General features: G+C 45.9%; 1 protein-coding gene across 1 annotated transcript in view; it reads left to right on the top strand.

Annotated features, from left to right (window-relative positions):
- The window catches only part of OSBPL10 (oxysterol binding protein like 10), a 631,331-nt gene that overhangs the window by 242,434 nt on the left and 367,989 nt on the right, over positions 1-20,908 (top strand). The window contains exon 4 of the mRNA XM_068236222.1: positions 13,034-13,225. Within this exon, the coding sequence (XP_068092323.1) occupies positions 13,034-13,225 (192 nt within the window). The remainder of the gene's footprint in view (positions 1-13,033; positions 13,226-20,908) is intronic.

The raw sequence follows: 20,908 nt of genomic DNA, 5'->3' as shown, positions 1-20,908 counted from the left end.
GCAAAATTAGTGGGCTTGTCTTGCTTGGGAGGGTGCCGATCATAAAAGGGGTTGCATACGGCGTTGAAGTCCCCCATCCATAGTGTAAGAACACCTGGGTAAGCGAGGATAAATTGAATACCTTCTTTGATAACAGAGGAGTCATATGGGGGCGGGATATAAATGTTTAGAATCAGGATGGGGATACCTGCAATTCTACAATGTATAAATATATATTTTCCTAAGTAATCTTCTTTGACTGTGAGCATTTGAAATGAAAGGGATTTTTTAACAAGGAGTGAAACCCCACGAGAGTATTGGGAGTAGGAGGAATGGTACGACCAGCCTATCCAGCCACGTTTTAATGCCTGGGCTCTTCCGCCTGTGAGGTGGGTTTCTTGAAGTGCCACAATGTCTGGCTTATGACGATAGAGGTACGTCATAATCATTTGACGTTTCCTGGAATCGTTAAGACCACGGACATTCCAACTTATAACCTTCAGTTTAGTGAGTGCCATCTTTTATCTCTAGTTTATGTCGCGCACGTTTGCCCTGGGGAAGGTACACTTTGTGGTATTGATACCATGACCAAATGTGTGAGTTTGCAATCGGAGAACACTTTATAAGAAAAATAAAAACACCCAAACCCCTTTATCCCACCCTGACCCATCTAAACGTAGACAGGTCCTTAGTCACGGAACTCAAAATCCAATAACAATCTACAAGCAAGATACAGTAACTACTGTGGTGCTTGCTTGGGGGGGAACACAGAACCTACAAGTCCGCCCTGGGGGGGAAGGACCTCACCCCACCCGAAAAGCCAGGCGAGAGAAAAAGGTCCCTCTCCCAGAGGGGGGAGAAGAACTAAGGTTGTAGTGACCAAGCGGTGGGTTGAGAGTGTTCAAGCTCACCACATCTGTAAGGTGAGCTCCCGCTCTTTATGTTCTGCAGGGGGAACCTGCCTAGTCATAGAAGTTGTCGAAGCCTGTTGGTACATTGAAATGTACTGCAGTGTCAGTAAAATCTTGGCCCGAGCATCCCTGCTTAACATAGCCTTATAACAGCTAGAGCCTAGCAACCAGATATAGCGCTGCTCAGTTGTGTATACATAGCCTTGTGTCTGCGCTGCAGGTAGGGGAGACACCCCAGACTGAACGGAGGGAGGCATCAGGGGGCCCAGTGACGGGGGGCGACAAAGCACCCCGGGGTATGGGCAGTGTTGGGTAGGAGGGGGGTTCAGAACAGGGTGAGATAGATTAGGGGGTCTTAGGTTGGACGTCTCCCCACCCCACAGCACACAACAACAGCATATCAATGCAGAGGACAACCTTTAAAGAAATAAGAATGGCTATAAGTCACACATTGAGTGTTCAGGTAGAGATATGCGCTGCGTACACAGATAGTACATTGCGGCTAGGGCAGCTTTTCCATGGGAAGGAGCAGAGTAGTATACTTATATAAATGAGTTCCAAATGTGTGATAACAATGGTGTGGCTGCCGGCCAGGACTACAGAAGCCTCATGGTAATGAAAAGTTCCATTGCATTAGCAAAGGGCAGCATTGAAGGCCAGGATCATTCTGGACTTATTGCATACAGCAGTTAAAAGTCAGGCGGTAAGTTAAATGGGTTATGTCAGAGGATAGGGCAGGGAGGAAACAGTAACGGTAGGGGAAGATGAACTGTTCTCTTGTAGCGGTACTCACGACCCTTATGAGGTGTTGTCCACACGGCTTGGGGATTTACGAGCGGTAGGCCTAGCATCCAGCCAGGTTTGGACTGCTTCTGGAGAGGTGAAGAAGTGAGTGCGGTCACCGTCTATGACCCTAAGCTTCGTTGGGTATAGCATTGCATATGAAAAGCCCATATCACGGAGATGCTTCTTTGCATGAACAAACTGTGCTCTTTGACGCTGGAGATCTATGGAGAAATCCGGGTAAAAAAAGAGACGTGCATTGCTGTGGGTTACCTCTCCTTTTCCGCGCGCTGCGCGCAAGATGGCGTCACGGTCACGATAGTTAAGCAGCTTCATAATAAAAGTTCTTGATACCTGGCCTGGGGCTGGAATTTTACCGGATACCCTGTGCGCTCTTTCTATTATGAAGGCCGAGGAGAACGCAGATCTGCCAAATAGATCTATCAGTAGTTGTTCTGCAAAGCTTTCTGGGGCGTTGCCTTCAACTTTTTCGGGTAGGCCCACGATACGCACATTGGAGCGCCTATTTCTATTTTCAAGGTCTTCATGGCGCTCTTTTAGGATACGAACATCGCGTTGTGTTTGCGAGGAATCTTTTTCTAGAGGCTTTAACCGATCTTCTATGGCGCTCACACGGTCTTCGGTTTCCGTAACTCTAGTGCGGAGCGAGTGCATATCCGCTCTAAGGAGAGATACGTCTGATTTTACCTCTTCCAACCTGGTAGTAATGTGTGTGAGGGCTTCCTGGCAGGCCGTTATACCCTGTAAAATCTGTTTCAGGGAGGGAGCGGGTGCATCATCCTCCTCCACGCCACTGCCGTCTCTGCTGTCGCCATCTTGTGCGTCCATGCGGAATTTTTGAAGTTTGGCTACTGCCTCCGATCCACGGCGGGCCATCCTGAAATTAAGTCCAGAGGGTGTAGGCACATTCATCGAGGTATGGGTGAGGTTTGCGGGGTTGCAAAACTGGCAGGTTACTGAGGCGGATGAGTATTGCGGGTGTTGGAGCGGGAGATCACCACTGCTGCGTCCTACTCCATGGACTTCCACGCCCCCCCAAAAGTGCTTAATTTTTACAATAATTATGAATAAATGATTTAGTCAGTGTTTGCCCATTGTAAAATGTTTCCTCTCAATGGTTTACATTCTGACATGGTGACATTTTACTGCTAAGTGGTGATGTCACTGGAATGAGATGCTTTTTTGGCAGTTGGAAACAGCTGTTATTTCCCACAATGCAACAGGGATCCCACAGTTTGTTGCCAGTACTTCAGTGCTGTGAGGTGCTGACATCACACTGTGGGAGGGGTTTCACCACAAAATCAGCCATACAGAGCCCCCTGATGATCCGTTTGAGAAAAAGAATAGATTTCTCATGGGAAAGGAGGTATCAGCTACTGATACTGATTGCGATGAAGTTCAATTCTTGGTCACGGTTTTTCTTTAAATCTCTTATATGCGTATGCAGTTTGAGCCAGATTCTTTTTTTTTTCCCTTAAAGAGACTCTGTAACAAATTTTTCAGCCTTAGTTCTTCTATCCTATAAGTTCCTTTGCCTGTTCTAATGTGCTCTGGCTTACTGCAGCCTTTCCTAATTGCACTGACTCTGTAATAAATCTTATCTCCTTTCCTCTGCCATGTCTGTCGGGCTAAGGCATGAATGTGTGGAATGTGCTGTGCTGCTTGTGATTGGATAGAAGCGATACACACCCTCTGCAGGCCCCCTGCACACTCTGTATGACTCACACACTCTGCTTATGTGAGCCTATTACAAGTTGGTTAGTTTGTTTGTAAACCCTGCCTAAAACTGTTAATTACAAGCCAGGATTGCAGCAGAGAGTGGCAGAAACAGTACAGAGGGGCACAGGAGAAAATAAGGAATAGAATGGTATGCTTTTTAGTGTAAGAATATTAGAGTACAGATTCTCTTTAAAGCTTTATTTTATGCTTTAGAACACTAGTCTGGTATTGAATCATCAGTTTCTTGTTTCATCAACTAGTAGCACTATTTTTCGGTGTTGTGATCATTTCGATTTGCCTGTCCACCAGTAGGCGGCTCAGTGAAGCTCCTGATTATATTTATGATGTGCTGATTAGTCCACACCTGTTCCTCACTGGGAAGTATATTTATAGCAGATAACATTTTTTTCACAGGATGATTTTAAATTGAATCAATATTGCCAGTCTGCAATGCTTTGTGCTAGGATTCTATTACCTAAAGCCTGCCTTGTTCTACTGTCCCTCGGTTTGCTCTCTTGCTATCTATAGTTGTGTATTATTCCTGGTTTGATTTGAGTGTGCTGTAAATTTGCTTATCATTATATTTATATCACATGCAAGCTAGCGTTTCGCAGTTGCTGCTTTGCATACGTAAATATTTTATGTAGTAAATAAACATAGCTTTGTTGGAGTGTTTCAGTTTAGGACTCATGCACACTTGGGCACCTTTTGCCCACAATTTGCGCTTTGCTAATCACTGGCGATCAGCAAAGCACTGCTATAAACAAGTAATCCCGATTGCGGTGCGTTTGCCAACATTCGCAAATGTGCTGCGTGTTGCAATTTCCGGGTGTTGCATCCTGATTCTCATTCACTGGAATGAGAATTGCAAGATCCAATCATTGAAAAATCACGGAACACTGTAATGAATGATAGTGAATGCATTTTGCGTTGCTGAGTATGAACAGGCCTTAAAGAGGAACTGTAACGACAAAACGGCCCCTGGGGGGGGGCACTCACCTCGGGTGGGGGAAGCCTCAGGATCCTAATGAGGCTTCCCACGCCGTCCTGCGTCCCTCGGGGGTCTCGCTGTAGCCCTCCGTACAGCCGTGACGCAATATTTACCTTTTTCCTGGCTCCTGCGCAGGCGCTCTGATGGCTGTCAGCGCCGAAGTAGGCGGAAATACCCGATCTCCGTCGGGTCTGCTCTACTGCGCAGGCGCAAGTTTCCGGCGCCTGTGCAGTAGAGCGGACCCGACGGAGATCGGGTATTTCCGTCTATTTCCGTGCCGAAAGTCGCCACAACGCCCCCGCTGGAGCCAGCAAAGGTAAATATTGAAGCTACAGTCGGCTCTGTCGCCGGCTGTTCGGAGGGCTGCAGCGAGACCCCCGTGGGACAGAGGACGGCGTGGGAAGCCTCATTAGGATCCGGAGGCTTCCCCCACCCGAGGTGAGTACCCCCCAGGGGAGGTTTTTGTTGTTACAGAGTCTCTTTAAAGGGGTTCTCTGGTGGGGGTTTTGAAAATAAAATCTGACACTTACCTGAGGCTTCTATCAGCTCCCTGTAGCTGTAATGTTCCGCGCCGTCCTCCTCCGATCACCCGTTCCCTGCCGCCGCCGGGCAATTATTCGTCTAAAAAGACGAATAATGTGCGCTCCCGCACGTGTCATCGGGAGCTTACTGTGCAAGCGCAGTACAACGGTTTCTTGTACTGTGCCTGTGCAGTAAGCTTCTGATGACGCACGTGGGAGCGAGCACGTGCGTCGTGGCCACGCAGCCGCAGTTGGATGGGATGCCACGTTAGACCGGTGTCGTTGCAGGGAACAGCGGATCGTTGGAGGACTGTGTGGGACATTACAACTTCAGGGGGCTGGTAGAAGCCCCAGGTAAGTGTCTGTTTTTCTTTTTAATAACCCCTTTAAAGATATACTGTAACCAAATATGACAGTTTATCAGTACAGAATAATTTTTACTTGTCAGCCTTTGTGCTTTTATCTCCTTGCATGTGACTGTTTCCTTCTGTACAGTGAATCATGACCAAGTATTATATTTATTATATATATTTGCCTTCCTGGCTTGAAATGACAAGGTTTATTGCACATTTAGGTGGTGGATAGCACTCAGTGGCGTAGCTAAGGAGCTGTGGGTCCTGATGCAAGTTTTACAATGAGGCCCCCCAAGCACTCTATACATAACAATTGATACGGCGCGCAAAAACCTGCCAAGGACAGCCACAGTGTCAGAGGAGCAAGAAGGGGATGGAGAACAGTTTGTAAGAGATCACTACAATTCAAAGTATCTATAGAAGTGATTATTACCAGCACAGGATCAATAGAGAGCTAATACTGTAGTTGAGGGAGGGCCCTTCGGGGCCCCGATGCGGTGGCTACCTCTGCACACCCTATTGCTACGCCCCTGATAGCACTCTCGTCTTGGCAGTGATTGGTTCCCGGTTCAAATCTTGGCCATTATCTACACAGTTTGTATGAATAGTAGTCAGTTGTTAAAGTGTACCAGAGACATTTTAAAGTATTAGTATTGATACTTGCGCATGCGCAGAAGACCATGGCTGATGCGACTGAGGCAGTTAATGGGGCTAATAGCGGCTGAACGGCAGACGGCGATTTTTCCACGATCGCGTTTAGCGCTGCTATAGCACTGAAAATGGTGCAGGCTATGCGTTTGCGTTTAGCGGTTTTGGGTGATTTGCGGCGATTAGCGCAAATAGCCCAAGTAAGAACGGGCCCACAGGGTTTCATTACGCTAGCGCTTTTAAAAAGCGCTAGCGTTTGAGAGTTTTGCCAAAATTGCGGCAAAACGCTCCAGTGTGAATGGGCCCTTAGGGTTTCATTGTCCAAACACTTTTCAAAACACTGGAAAAGCGCTGGCAAACAGAAAAGCTCTGAAGCGCTCTTGGGGCCTGATGCACTAGCTAGCGGTTATATTGCCATGCAGAGACAGCGCACTACTACTACTGCTGGTCGCGTTATTATCCTTACTTGGGGTACACTGCTGCGGTAGTACCGCTAATATATGGCCCTTGGTGGAAGACAGCCCTTAGGTTTAGTTCACACTGTAAAATGCAATTGCCATTTCAGAGCCATTTTTTTAAAGTAATATGCATTTTTTCTGAATTTTGGTACCTGCAGCAAGATTTCGACTTTCTAAAAATGGAAACGCTGCTGTGAGAATACCTTCATAGGGGGTCATTGCACAAATGCTTTGCTGATCACTTGCGATTGGCCACAAACACAATCGCCCCCAGTGTGAACCAACATGTTAGATCACTAACAGCCTTGTTAGCAACATGTGGGAGACACCTGTGGATGCACTAGATATTTGCCCAAGCTAGTTATGTGTGATTGATTCTGGTGACGACAATCTAAACTGTGTTGGTAGCTTACGATGCTGTGGAGTACCGTATACAGTAAGCAAAACTAAATTTGTTTTTGAATGCCAGCATTAACCGCAATAAAAGTAACTAATCAGTCAGAGACAATATCTGTGGTTCTTCCATTTTGACACATAGGTGTGGCGTTTAGAAAAACTATACAAATAAGCAATAGGACAAATGGTTTTCTCAGGCAGGTAGTAAGTACAATACATCACTGTTAAAAGTTTTAGAGTTAAGCCTGAGTTTATTGCAAAAACCTATTTATCACTGGTTCTCTTTAAATCGGCAAGGGCATGCCTGCTGTTTCAAGGATGGCTGTCAAGCAGCAAAGCCTCTGATGAGAGCCAAACATCTCAGAACAGGATCTGAAATAAAAGTACGTACAAACATTCAACTTTTGACAGCTGTAACTATCTTTCATGATGGTTTAGCTGTAAATTTGATGTCTGTACAGTTATCCTTTTAAAAACACAGGCAACATTGGCGGCAGCAAAATATTTAGGTGCTGCGGGGACTCGTTGTGTCTCCTTTCCCTCTCCATAGGACAAGTCCAATAAAAGTCACATCATTTGGATTATTATCCCATCAGAGGCCTCGTGTGCATATTTTTGAAGAGAAATTCCCTGAAGGGTTATTGGATTGGGCATTGAACAGGAGAAACACTTGTAATTTTATACCTTTTAGAAACGTTTTGTCCTTCAAAAGTTATCTGCTGCAAAAAACATGTGAAACACTTTTCAGCCAGCTGGTAGGCTTGCCTATCTGAGTTTGGGGAGGGAGGCTAGTTATAGGCAGAGTTACGGTAACGCCTGGAACCCACTAGGAGCGCTTTTCTGAGCGATTTGCAATTTGAAAAGCTCTTCTATATATATAATAGACTAAGTGCCTCAACCTTCAAACAAGAAGAAGAAGTACTTTGCATGAGAAAATTTATGCGTGATCAAACACCAAGTTTAAGGCCTCTTTTCCACGGACTGTTGAGCTGTGTGCTCAGCAAGCAGTTACCAGGCAGCAACAAGCAGTTACCAGGCAGCAACAAGCAGTTACCAGGCAGCAGCAAGCAGTTATCAGTCAGCAGTGAGCAGATACCAGGCAGCAACAAGCAGTTACCAGGCAGCAGCAAGCAGTTGCCTGGTGCCTGGTAACTGCTCGCTGCTGCCTGGTAACTGCTCGCTGCTGCCTGGTAACTGCTCGCTGCTGCCTGGTAACTGCTCGCTGCTGCCTGGTAACTGCTTGTTGCTGCCTGGTAACTGCTTGCTGAGCACACAGCTCAACAGTCCGTGGAAGTTACGGAACAGTCCGTGGAAGCAGCGAGCAGTTACCAGGCAGCAGCGAGCAGTTACCAGGCAGCAGTGAGCAGTTGTGAGAGTTTGAGAGCCATTTCACTGCCTATTCACAGTCCATGGAAAAGAGGCCTTACCCTAGGAAGTCTGACATTGCAAATCTGGCCTAATTGGATATTCATGAGGCAATGCTCATGCAAATGCATGCACAAACCAATACCACAAAGCAGTCACCCTGCTACATGCTACATAAGCACTATCCGGCTTAGTGCACACCAGAGCGGTTCGGCAGCGTTTTGCGATCCACTTGCGGCTGCGGATACGCTTGGGTAATGTATTTCAATGGGCTGGTGCACACCAGAGCGGGAGGCGTTTTGCTGAAACGCATACTCCCGAGGTGAGGCATTTTTTTGGATTTCGGATGCGTTTCTGCCTCAATGTTAAGTATAGGAAAAACGCAAACCGCTCTGAAAAACGGCAGTTCAGAGCGGTTTTGCAGGCGTTTCTGTTACAGAAGCTGTTCAGTAACAGCTTTACTGTAACAATATATGAAATCTACTACACCAAAAACGCTTTACAAAACCGCAAAATGCTAGGTGAAATGCTACAGAAAAATAAGAAAAAGCGTTTCAAAATCTGCTAGCATTTTGCGGATCTGCTAGCAGTTTTTGGTGTGCTCCAGGCCTCCAGGAGCGCCACGGGGAGGATTCCCAATGCCCCCTTTTTATACAACTGGGGGGACCGCAGGGTCCCAGGCTCTCTCACTGCCTGGAAACCACAGCGGCACCCCGGAGGGGGAGGCTGGGTGGCGTGGACGACCCCCCCAAGTTTGGCCAGCGCCGGGGAGAGCCGTCTGCACCCACCTCCCAATATTAAAAACAGGCACTTACCTTAACGTCCATTGCGTTCTGCTACATGCGCATTAATTTGGGGGCACCACATGAGAAAGGAGAGAAGCATGGGTCACCCCGAGCTTTAGAGCTCAGGGCTGGCTCACATACAGCACTCCAGAGGGGGGGGGGAGGAGGACAGGCGCACTCACTCCAGGGTTCACACCACCGGAGCAAGCCATCCACCACCTGCCTCCAAAGGATACAAACTGCACAAAATGCTTTCCATGAGAAAATTAATGCGCATGTAGCAGAACCCAATGGACGTTAAGGTAAGTGGCTGTTTTTAATATTAGGAGGTGGGTGCGGACGGCTCTCCCCAGCGCTGGACACGCTGGGGGGGGGGCAGCTGCGCCACCCAGCCTCCCACTCCGGGGTGCCTCTGTGGTTCCTAGGCAGCGAGAGAGCACTTTGCAGTATTGGTTTTTTGACCCTGCAAAGTTTGGCATGCGAAAGCAAATGCATATTTGCATGAGCATTGCCTCATGAATAGCCAATTAGGCCGGATTTGCAAAGCCAGACTTGCTAGGGTTAAACTTGGTGTTTGAGCACGCATACATTTTCTCATGGAAAGCCTACTTCTTCTTGCTTCAAGGTTGAGGCACATAATCTATTAGATAGATAGATGCGGCGTATGCTACGACGCGGGTTGGCTAGTGCCAATGTAATGCTATGGGTGTGATCCCACTTGAGCTGTGTGATTTTATAAAAATCCCCCATAGCATTCAGTGGCGTAGCTAAGGAACTATGGGCCTTGATGCAAGTTTTACATTGCCCCCCTAAGCACTCTATACCTAACAATTGATACATTGCACCAAAACCTGCCAATGGCAACTACAGTGGGGAGCAGTTTGTTAATGATTACTACTATTCAAAGCATCTATAGAACTGATTATTATGAGCACAGGACCAATAGAGAGCTAATATTGTAGTTGAGGGAGGGCCCTTCGGGGCCCCTCTGGCTCAAGGGCCCCGATGCGGTCGCAACCTCTACAACCCCTATTGCTACTCATCTGATAGCATTGCATTAGAAAGAACTTTTTCAAATCACTAGCGCTTAGAAAAGGCTTCTAGTGGGGTTCAGCCCTAAAGGCTCATACACACATCAGACTATAGTCTTTGGAAACTGAAAGATCACAGACCAATCTTACCACCCTTCATGTAGTATGAGAGCCATACCTACACAGTCTTTTCTATGGAGCTGAACTCCCCATCAGAAAAAAATCTTTGCAAGATGCTGCACACACAGATGCTGTACAGACACAAAAGATCAGTATCTGCAAAAGATCTGTTCTTGCCAAAAATCCATTCCTGCAAATTGCAATGATAGTCTATGAGATCTGCAGATCATCATACACACATGATTTAACTGACATTCATCTGCAGATCAAGCAATCATCTGCAGATCTGAAAATCCATCCTGGTGGATCTGATCTGCAGATGAATGTCAGTTAAATCATGTGTGTATGATGATCTGCAGATCTCATAGACTATCATTGCAATTTGCAGGAATGGATTTTTGGCAGGAACAGATCTTTTGCAGATACTGATCTTTTGTGTCTGTACAGCATCTGTGTGTGCAGCATCTTGCAAAGATTTTTTTCTGATGTGGAGTTCAGCTCCATAGAAAAGACTGTGTAGAGTATGGCTCTCATACTACATGAAGGGTGGTAAGATTGGTCTGTGATCTTTCATTTTCAAAAGACTATGGTCTGATGTGTGTATGGGGCCTAAGAGATGGGAGAGAGATGGTTGCTAACAGTGATGTTTCCTATGTGGCTGGCCACACTGCTTTATAGTGGTGTTTGATAGGTGGTATCTGCTGTAATAATACAGAATGAATGTTGGATGTAGCCCATGATAATTCTCAGAACATCCTGAAGTATTGTTTGCAATTTTTCCTTTAGGGCCCGTTTCCACTAGAGCGAATCCGCATGCGTTGTCTACATGCAGATTCGCATAACTAATACAAGTGGATGAGACTGTTTCCACTTGTCAGTTTTTTGGTGCGTTTTTCTGTGCAGGATTTTTCTGCACGGTAGGGCCTGCAGAATTCGCCTGCGTGTGGAATGCAGGCGATTCGCAGGCAATGTATTTAATAGGGGAAAACGCACATGCGTTAAACGAATGTACATTGAGCCAGGCAGTGACATGGTTAAAATCGCTGATAGCCTGCCTATGCGAAATCGCATGCGAAATCGCGGCAAAAATCGCATGCGGAATCGCATCCGCATGCGATTTTGTCAGCAGTGGAATCCCAGCGATTCGCACCGCACTAGTGGAAACGGGCCCTTATTCTTTGAAATGTATTATTCAACAATACTTTTCTGTCTTAGTAGTATATGAAATGTACCAGGGTCACAGCGGTTTACATTTCATTAATTAAGGAAATGTTTTATTCATTTATTTTATACACACTTGCCCATATGCAATTAACTTTTTCTCCTGAGTTTTCTCCTTGGTGATATTTTTACAATTTGCCAGTAAAATGCCTTTTAAACCACCAGCAGGCAAGAAAATACTTAAAATAATTTTGATAGTATTTTTTCACCTACGTTTTTGAACATGTTTAATTTCAAAGTGCTGGGAAGTTACTTTAAAGAGACTCTGTAACATTCAAAACATCCCCTGGGGGGTACTCACCTCGGGTGGGGGAAGCCTCCGGATCCTAATGAGGCTTCCCACGCCGTCCTCTGTCCCACGGGGGTCTCTCCGCAGCCCTCCGAACAGCCGGCGACTGTGCCGACTGTCATTTCAATATTTACCTTTGCTGGCTCCAGCAGGGGCGCTGTGGCGGCTTTCCATTCCGAACTACACAGAAATACCCGATCTCATTCGGGTCCGCTCTACTGCGCAGGCGCAGGAAACTTGCGCCTGCGCAGTAGAGCGGACCCGACGGCGATCGGGTATTTCCGTGTAGTTCGGAGCCGACAGCCGTCAGAGCGCCTGCGCAGGAGCCAGGAAGGTAAATAATGACGTCACCGCTGCCCGGACTCCACGGAGGGCTGCAGCGAGACCCCTGACGGATGGAGGACGGCGTGGGAAGCCTCATTAGGATCCGGAGGCTTCCCCCACCCGAGGTGAGTACCCCCCAGGGGATATTTTTATGTTACAGTTCCTCTTTAAATAGAAGATGCAAAATAATCCCCTCGGAGGAAAGTCTGGAGAAAAGTTAATTGCATATGGGCCACTGTGTCTTCTGATAACTTCTACACATAATCACCTCCTTTATCTAAGCATTTATCATATCTTTTTACAAGGTTTTCAATCTCTCTGTTGTAGTAAAATCACACTCCTCACCTATGAGTTGGAGGGATTGGGGATGGCGGATTCTTGTTAATGCTTCTGTGCATTGCTGTTTTATGACGCACAGTGTGTGCTATATGACTTGACTTTCATGCTACTGTTCACAGTACAGCTGTGCGGTCCCATGTATTGCGATGTTACAAGGCTGGACACATTTTACCTCACAATGCAGCTGATTTCCCATATTATAATGCACTGCAATGTGCATGCCATGTGTCTGGAATTCATGCACAAACTCCTGTGCATGTGTTGTGAAGCCAGTTTGAGCTTGTGCCACTTGTTACAATGTGAGAACGCATCAGTGCCACACACAGCTATGGGGATTCGCATACGTCATGCATACAATACTGCTGAAGTCCGTATTTATTTTTCTACACATGAAAATCCAGAAGCAGTCTATTCTTTTCAATGGGCTGAAAGGTGGCATCTGAATTTGTGTGTGGAGAAATGGACAGGGACGCACTAATGGAAACTCAGCCTCACTGGCAGTCTGCAGTCATGTGACAAACAGAGCTGGGAGAGAAGAGGTTAACCTGACAGGTGGAAGTTAAATTACACAGAATACCTTGCTTGGCAGATAAAGGCAAACAGCTGTTACTTTCTAGATTACCCTTCTATATATTTGTACAGTGTACCAATGAAATGTGAAAATTCTGAACCACTGTCACAGACCAATCATATAGTATAGTGTCATGAGGCACTGAAACCTTTTCCACTTTCTCGGCTCTCACAGTTGTGTAATGTGTCTTGCTCTATTCCTATTTTAGAACTCGCTGTCTCAGAGAGCCAGAAGTTTGTCATTGCTTCCCCATGGAACATCCACTTCCTCATCTCCTGGGAGTCAGAGGCATCTCACGCACAGCAGCCCCGGTGTTGTCACCATCACACACCACAAGTCCCCTGCAGCTGCCAGAAGATCCAAGAACCAGAGTCCTCCCCATCTACATGAAGTCAAAGAGGTCAGACAATTGCTGATTTCTCTATAGTTCTACTGTGTTTCTGTGAAGATTAACTGTAACCTTTCATGACCTTTGATATCACCAGATTACAGGCCCCGTTCACATCCCCTCCACTTTTATAATGGTTTAAAAACATATTTAGGTTCTCTCTCTCCGTTCTATATGTCTGATTCACATCTTTGCATGCACAAATCTGTCTTTTTTCAGCATGCGAGTAAATTACAAACTACATGCAAGTTTTAAAGAATAAGTGAATGTTTACATCTTAAATCAAACGCCTAATATTTTCTGAGCCTCACTGTAGTTCTAGTTTATTACTGATATTTCTCCCCTGTGGGGAACTAAGAAGTTCCTCCCTGGTTGATTTTTGTTTGTATTCACCTCCCCTTCACAGCAACCTGTACAAGGCCAGATTTAAGCCAAGGCCACATAGGCCATGACCTAGGGCACCACAGGATCAAGGGCGGGTGGGCAGCAGGCTATTTTAGGGGGAAGGGTCACCTGGCTACCTATACTGGAGGGAGTGGGGCCATCAGGCTATCTATATGGAAGGGCGGAGAGTGACCTGGCTTCTTTAACTGGAGGGAAGGGGAGATTAGTCATCAGGACACTTATACTGGAGGGAAAGGGGAAGGGGTCATCAGGCCATCTAAACCGGAGGGGTGGGGGAAAGGTTACCTATACTGGAAGATAGGGTCAACGGGCTACCTATATTGGAGGGAGGGGCAAGAGTCATCTGGCTACCTATACTGGGGGGGGGGGGGAGGGGGCTCCATCTAACCATACTGAAGGGAGGTGAGTGCTGACAGTGGCCTTGGGCGTTAGAGACTACAAATCCGGCCCTGAACTGGTATCCTTCACACAGTGTGCAGCAGCTCTGCTATCGCTCCACTCTGCTCCTGCAGACTCCCCTGCCTATTTCTACGCTGGTCAATGTAGCCATCCTTCCACACACTACACACAGATTTTCAATTGATTTCAGCATGAAAACTATTGAAAATCTGTGCGTATTGCCTGGTGGGTCCCCAGGTCTCCCAGTACCCCTTCCCCCCTCTGGCCATACAGAATGTAGCCATAGCTTACACTCACACTTACTCATAGCTTACACTCACACAGTTCCTGTGTCTTCCCTCCAAGCTGGCTTCTCTTTCCTGTCTCATCACTCCCGAGTCCTTGGGCACCTATGTGACATAACAAATGCTATAAACACAAACCAACACAGAACATTTATATCACGCTTTTCTCCTGGCGGACTCAAAGCTATAGAGGCCACACACCAGGGGCACTGTGGCACATACCTTGTGACCACTAGAGGCATCTAGTATTTGACATCTAGCATTTGTTAGGTCACACAGGTGACTCGGAAGTGAAGAGACAGGAATGAGTAGCCAGGTTGGAGAGAAGACACGGAACCACGCCAATGACAGGTGAGTTGCAAATAATCTACAAGTGTATGTGTACATTGCAGGTGGCATCATGAGCGGCGCTACATTAGGGCAGGCTGGAACACTGCCCAACCACCCACCTCCAGGAATAATTGTGCCCTCCTATTTACAATAAATACCTCACAACCCTTGCAAGATCCCTTTTAATTAATATATCTGGGTGACACTTATATTTGAAAAAAAAATAAAAAAATCCATCTACCTCCTTCTGATTGTAAGTTCTAACATTGTCAGTGAGCAGGAAAAGAGTCTGAAGAAGGTAGCCAATAAACTAGTTCTAGTCTCCAGCAACACACACACACACACACACACAACACACCACACCACACCACACCACACACACACACACACTTTATCTCCCTCCTGCCTTTTCCCCCCTCCCCTACTAGAGTCATGAGACACAGGCTGGGGGCTTGAATGATTTGTCTGTGATCTGTCCACACAGGAGAAGCTTGCTAGCGAGTAGGAATTTAAGCATGCCAGCAAAAGCTATCCAAGTACATCTGTAGGTAACTTTTTTTCAATAATAGCACCATCATTTGGAAAACCTTCTCTACTCAAAAGTCTCTGAGTTGGCGCTTTGAGTCTCCCAGGAGAAAATCGCAATATAAATGTTCAGTGTCTTCTGTTTGTGTGGCTTACATTTGGTTCTTATCATTGCTGAGCTAGTTGGCCTTCATTTTATCACCTGAGTTAGGCAAAAAATATCTAAAGCTTTCCATACAGACATTGATTTTGATCACTCAAAGGGGCCCACCAGTCAGCCATCATGCCCCCCCTCCCCAAAACCATTTAAAGCTATAGCCACCACTGGGTGGTATACACGGGTATGTGAGGGGAGGTGTACATAAACAATAGGCATCCAAGGGCATGCATATGATATGGAGGCCTGATATTTGTGTGTCAGTTAGTAGTAGGTAGTGTAATCTGCTGAGTATTAGGTTTAGAAATCATGTAGTATTGCCTACATTTCTCACAACTCTCCTATGTATACTGTCAGTATGTATAAAGTATCAGGTGCTTAAAGCGGATCCAAGATGAAAAACTAACTTGTCTATATATCTGATCTAAACGTTTAGATAGTTTACACAGAAAATCTAGCTGCAAACAGCTTTAATAGAAAATGATTATTTCTTCCAGTGATACAGTGACAGCAGCCATGTTGTTTGTAAACATTACACCGAGGCAGGCTTATCTGTATCTTGAGATCTCAGCCTGCGAAAAAAAACCTAATCCGCCCTCCTCCCCTCTTCCTCTGAAATTAATGGCTAGTAACACCTCCTCCTCCTCCTGCCCAGACTGAGCTCCCATGAGCCCTTGCCACTGCCAAGGCTCTCTGAAAACCTGTGGGCGTGGTTTATTTTGTTTATACGGAATAAGAGTATTAAAACAAAAACAAAAAAGTATTTGGCTTGAGGAATGCCCTATAAACAATAGGAAAGGAACACAATTATGCAATGAGTAAAAGTTCACCTCAGATCCACTTTAAATTACACCTGATATGAGAATTATCCTTTTATTATCTTTTAAAGGGATTCCGAGCACCTCTCATGGGCATGCCTTTAAGACTCCGACCAGTACTGCAAAGTACTTAAATGCATACCTTTCTGTAGCTTGTGCTCTCCTCTTTCATTTGATGCCTGAATCGCCATTCTACACCAAATAGTTTTCGTTCGATTTCAATTTAAAAATCGAGCCTGCCATTTTGGCTATGTTATAACTTCCGGGTCACTCCTGTCTTCTCAGCTAGAGAAGTGCATCACTGAATGAAGCAGGAAGAGGAAGTGACACACATGGCCATTGCAAGAGGCTCCTCCAGAGGGGTCATAGCACAACTTTGTTGGAAGTCGTCTGTCTTAAAGGCATACCCATGAGAGGTGCTCGGAGTCCCTTTAAGCAATGCAGGCAGTGGCGCAGCTAAGGAGCTATGGGTCCCGGGGCAAGTTTTACATTGGGCCCCTCCAAGAACTGTAGACATAACAACTGATATGGCGCACCAAAACCTGTCAAGGACAACACAGTGTCAGGGGTGCAAGAAGGGGATAGGGAACAGTTTTTAATGATTACTACTATTCAAAGCATCTATAGAAGTGATTATTACCAGCACAGGACCAATAGGACGCTAATACTGCATTTCAGTGAAGGCCCTTTGGGGCCCATCCTGGTCCAAGGGCCCGATGCGGTCGCAACCTCTGCACCCCCTATTGCTACGTCACTGAATGCAGGTATAGGTAGCTAGGTATAGGTGTCCCCAGTATAGGTAGCCAGGCATAGGTGTCCCCAGTATAGGTTAACCAGGTAGGTGCCCCCAGTATAGGTAGCCAGCCAGTCCTGTTCCCCCCCCTTCCTAGCCACCGCTCGATTCCTGTCTCAAGTGAGCGGCCCCTTCCTCCACCACAGCCCTGCCCAGTTTGGTCCCCCTCGCTAGCGCTAGACCTCAGATTAGCAGTGACTCGGTCACAGGGAGTGAAGAGACACAAGAGTGGTTCCCCTGGTAATGGCACATAACCAGGGGAACCGCTGGACCAGATCAGGCAGGAGGAGGGGGCCGCAAACTCAAGAAGGTAATTTAGCGTCGGCCAGGGAGGGAGGAAGAAGCTGTCTGATGATGATGAAGATGCTTAGGGCCACCCCTAGGTGTGTTACCACCCCTGGGTATGTGACTACTGCAGCCAAAGAGATAAGCAGAACTGCCAGGCAACTGGTGTTGAAGAGGAAATAAATATGGCAGTCATTGTACCCCTTTGGGCTCCGGTGTACTTTAAAGCACTAAGCATGCAAGTGACTGCTACAACCCAGTATATTCTTTCATCCTTGGTCTGGGCATCATTAGTAATAATTACATTATTGATAAGGGAGCAATTTGTTGCTGATTTAATACATGTGTATTATAAGTACATTTACACTTTACATGTACATGCACAAAGGTGTGAATCGATATTTTGTTAATTTCTACTTGCAGCAATTTGTTTTGTGTTTCTCCACACACAGAAATGCGTTGGCTTGACAGGACATGTAATCAATGGATTGGGTCATATCTAATCAATTTTTCAATTAATGGAGAAAAAAAATCTTGTGGCATGGATTTTTTTCTTTTTGCATGCACATTTTGTGTCTTTTCTTCAAACTACATAGTACTTCAACCATGGATGAGCACATTTGTAATTCCTACTCATGTGCTAGAACGTGTCCATGCAGAAAAAATTCAATAGTGTTGTTAGCGGGAAAACATTTGCACTAAAGCATAGCCTTTGGGCTCTTTCCCAGCTATGCACTTGCAGAAACATTAAATTTAAATATATACTGTTGTTTTCCGGTTATCGTTTCACTTTTCTGTGTTAAGTCACATTTAGACACTGCTTATGTGAAAAGAAGAGACATACACACAGGTGTAATGTAGCTTATGGTCCAGCTGATAATCTCCCAGCAGTCATCCTGTGGATGTGGTAAATGCCAGAAACGTTCGCTTTTACGGTATATTAGTGAAGTGTGAATATTTTTGCACACAGACCCACACTGCAGATTGCCTGATGCTGTTATGACTTCATTCTCCAACATAACACGATAGTACATTTTATCAATCACTGATTTTTTTTTTTTATTTATTTTTTTTTTTTTTACAAACCCATTCGCTGTGGTATTGGTTACTACAATGTGTATTGCCATACTTGGCAAAACATACTACGGCATATGGAAAGCAAGTCAAGGCCACCTTTTCCACAATTACTGTTTCAAATATCATATATGACTTGTATTGAGCTGAATGAATAATTAATCATTTTAGTGAAGGTGTAATAAGTTTAGTCATCTTGTACTTAATAGGCTTACTGTTAACTATAGATTTTCAAAAAATATTTTTGTGCTTTATTTTTAATTAAAAAATAAAATGTCATATTTGCTTTGAACTCCAGCTGCTAGTGTGACTGGCAAGCTTTATATGTGCAGACATATTCTTGCTTCATTATCATGTATTGAACACCTGAAGCAAGACTAAAATCTGGTAAACTTCCTGAGTTATGATTGGCCAATTATTGGTCAATGTAACCACTTCTGTGTAGTATGAAAGCTTACCTGCACAATCTGTTCATATTTAAGTTTCTGGGTTCTCCTCCAATTCAAAGAACCAGAGCGGTTGCTATTATTATTATTCAGTATTTATACAGTGCCGTCATCTTCCACAGCAATATGCAGAGTATATTGTCTTGTCACTTAACTGTCCCTCAGGTCCCTCAGAAGGACTCACAATCTAATTCCTACCAATGGTCATATATCTATATCATGTGGTGTACAGTATGTATCATAGTCTAAGAAGAGAGCCAATTAACTTATCTGTATGGGGTTTTTTTTTGGGGGGGGGGGGGGACAGGGTGCCTGGAGGAAACCCACACAGACAAGGGAGAACATGCATACTCCTTGCAGATAGTGCCCTAGCTGGGATTTGAACCGAGGACCCAGCGCTGCAAGGCGAGAGTGCTAACCACTATGCCACCATGCTATAGCCCTAGGCAGGGACTGCTCCATCATGATAATAATTGATGAGTTGGGTAGGTTTGTGATGACTAAAAGGGATGCCGCTGGTCAGTATACTATTGTCAGTGTGTATGCACCAAACAACAAGCAGGTATCCTTCTTTAAGAAGGTGTTCGATAAGATCAGGGATGCCTGATTGTTTGCTGTAACTTTTCTGATCACTCTCCCTCCTGGTTTGACCTGGTATTGAAAAATGTTCCATGCCTTCTTCAGACCTGAAGAAGGCGTGGTTATGCGGCAAAACGTGTAGTGTAGTCAGACAGCATCATAGTGAGGAGGTTCTGCCCACCGCACATCCTTCCATGCGAACCATCGCTCATTCGAGTTCTGGCCAAGCTCAGGAGCTGTGAGAGTGGACCTGTTTGTGACCTTGATACACGATTTACACTTCTAATGGCCCATACTCACAGGCTACAAATGTCGCCGCAACACGCGGCGCGTGCGTGTTGCGGTGACAGGTCGCCCGTGAGTATGAGACGTTGCATGGGCGCGCACCCCGAACCACCGCTCGTCACTGATGTCACCAGGCAATTGACCGCGGTCAATCGCCTGGCGACAGTTGCCGCCGCAACTCCGCTGCAACTGACGCTAGTCCGCGTGAGTATGCGGACTAGCGACAGCAACATAATTGCAAATAGACTGCACTTCCGGCGAGGGGGGAGGAACGTCGGCGACAGCTTCCGTCGCACCGCTGGTCCCTCTTCCGCGTGTGTACGCGGAGGGACCTGGCGACGAGCTGTTGCCGGCCTGTCGCGCACACGCTCACGTATGCTGGCGACAGGCCACTTTTGTAGCCCGTGAGTATGGGCCATAAGTTTGTAAGTGCATCTTTGCATGTGTTTTAAATTATTAAAAGGTTAACGCACCATTGGAGCGCTCCTCCCTTCCTTATCTGAACTTAAACAAGACTATGAGCAATTCGTATTTGATTTTTGGAGACTGAAGCAGGTGGAGGCGTAGTATGGGAGTCTCCAGAATTTATTTAATGATGTGGAAAAGGTACATGACTGGGTGGCTCTGTTTATCAAAGAAGATAAAATAGAAAATGCAGTTCTGCATTGTATAAGCTACTGCTGAAACACGAAAGCCATAAACCTTTATTGTATTTGAGAGCTTGGGAGAAGGAAATATGGGACCCATAAAAGGAGTCTCAATGGGCCACTATACTACACCATGCACACACTTCCTCCATTAGCACAAAGGTCCAGGAGGGGAATTATAAAGTTTTGACGCAATGGTACAGGACCCCAGTTAAATTAGCCAATATCTATAGGACAGGAAAAGACAGGTGTTGGCGTGGGTCTGGGAAAAGAAGTACCCTACTACATCTTTCCTGAGTTATTGGAGGGAAGTCCTCCGAATTAGCAGAAAAATGTCAGGGCAGATGTTAAGCTTGGAGGTGTAATCTCCACAGTCAGCATGCAACGCATGAGCTGGCGTGGAGGAGGTACACACACCAGCACAAGGAAACAGGCTATCCCTAGTATAGTGGAGGGGAGAACTGACTCCAATAGGAGATTGTGGCGCACAGAGCCGGTGCAGATCTGACAGCCACAAACAATGCTTTCGTTATAACGTCTCAGCGCAAAGTAGCGCTGAGCGCATAAACCAGAACTGAGGAGATCAGGACAGGTAGACAGAATGAACGCTTGCTAGCTATCGGCTACTTAGCGACAGCAAGCGTCCAAAACAAGACAGACTGGAATGA

This window comes from Hyperolius riggenbachi, chromosome 5 (assembly GCF_040937935.1).
Source record: "Hyperolius riggenbachi isolate aHypRig1 chromosome 5, aHypRig1.pri, whole genome shotgun sequence".
Taxonomy (NCBI): Eukaryota; Metazoa; Chordata; class Amphibia; order Anura; family Hyperoliidae; genus Hyperolius; species Hyperolius riggenbachi.
The sequence above is the reverse complement of the archived record's forward strand: the minus strand, read 5'-3'. Positions and strand labels throughout refer to the sequence as shown.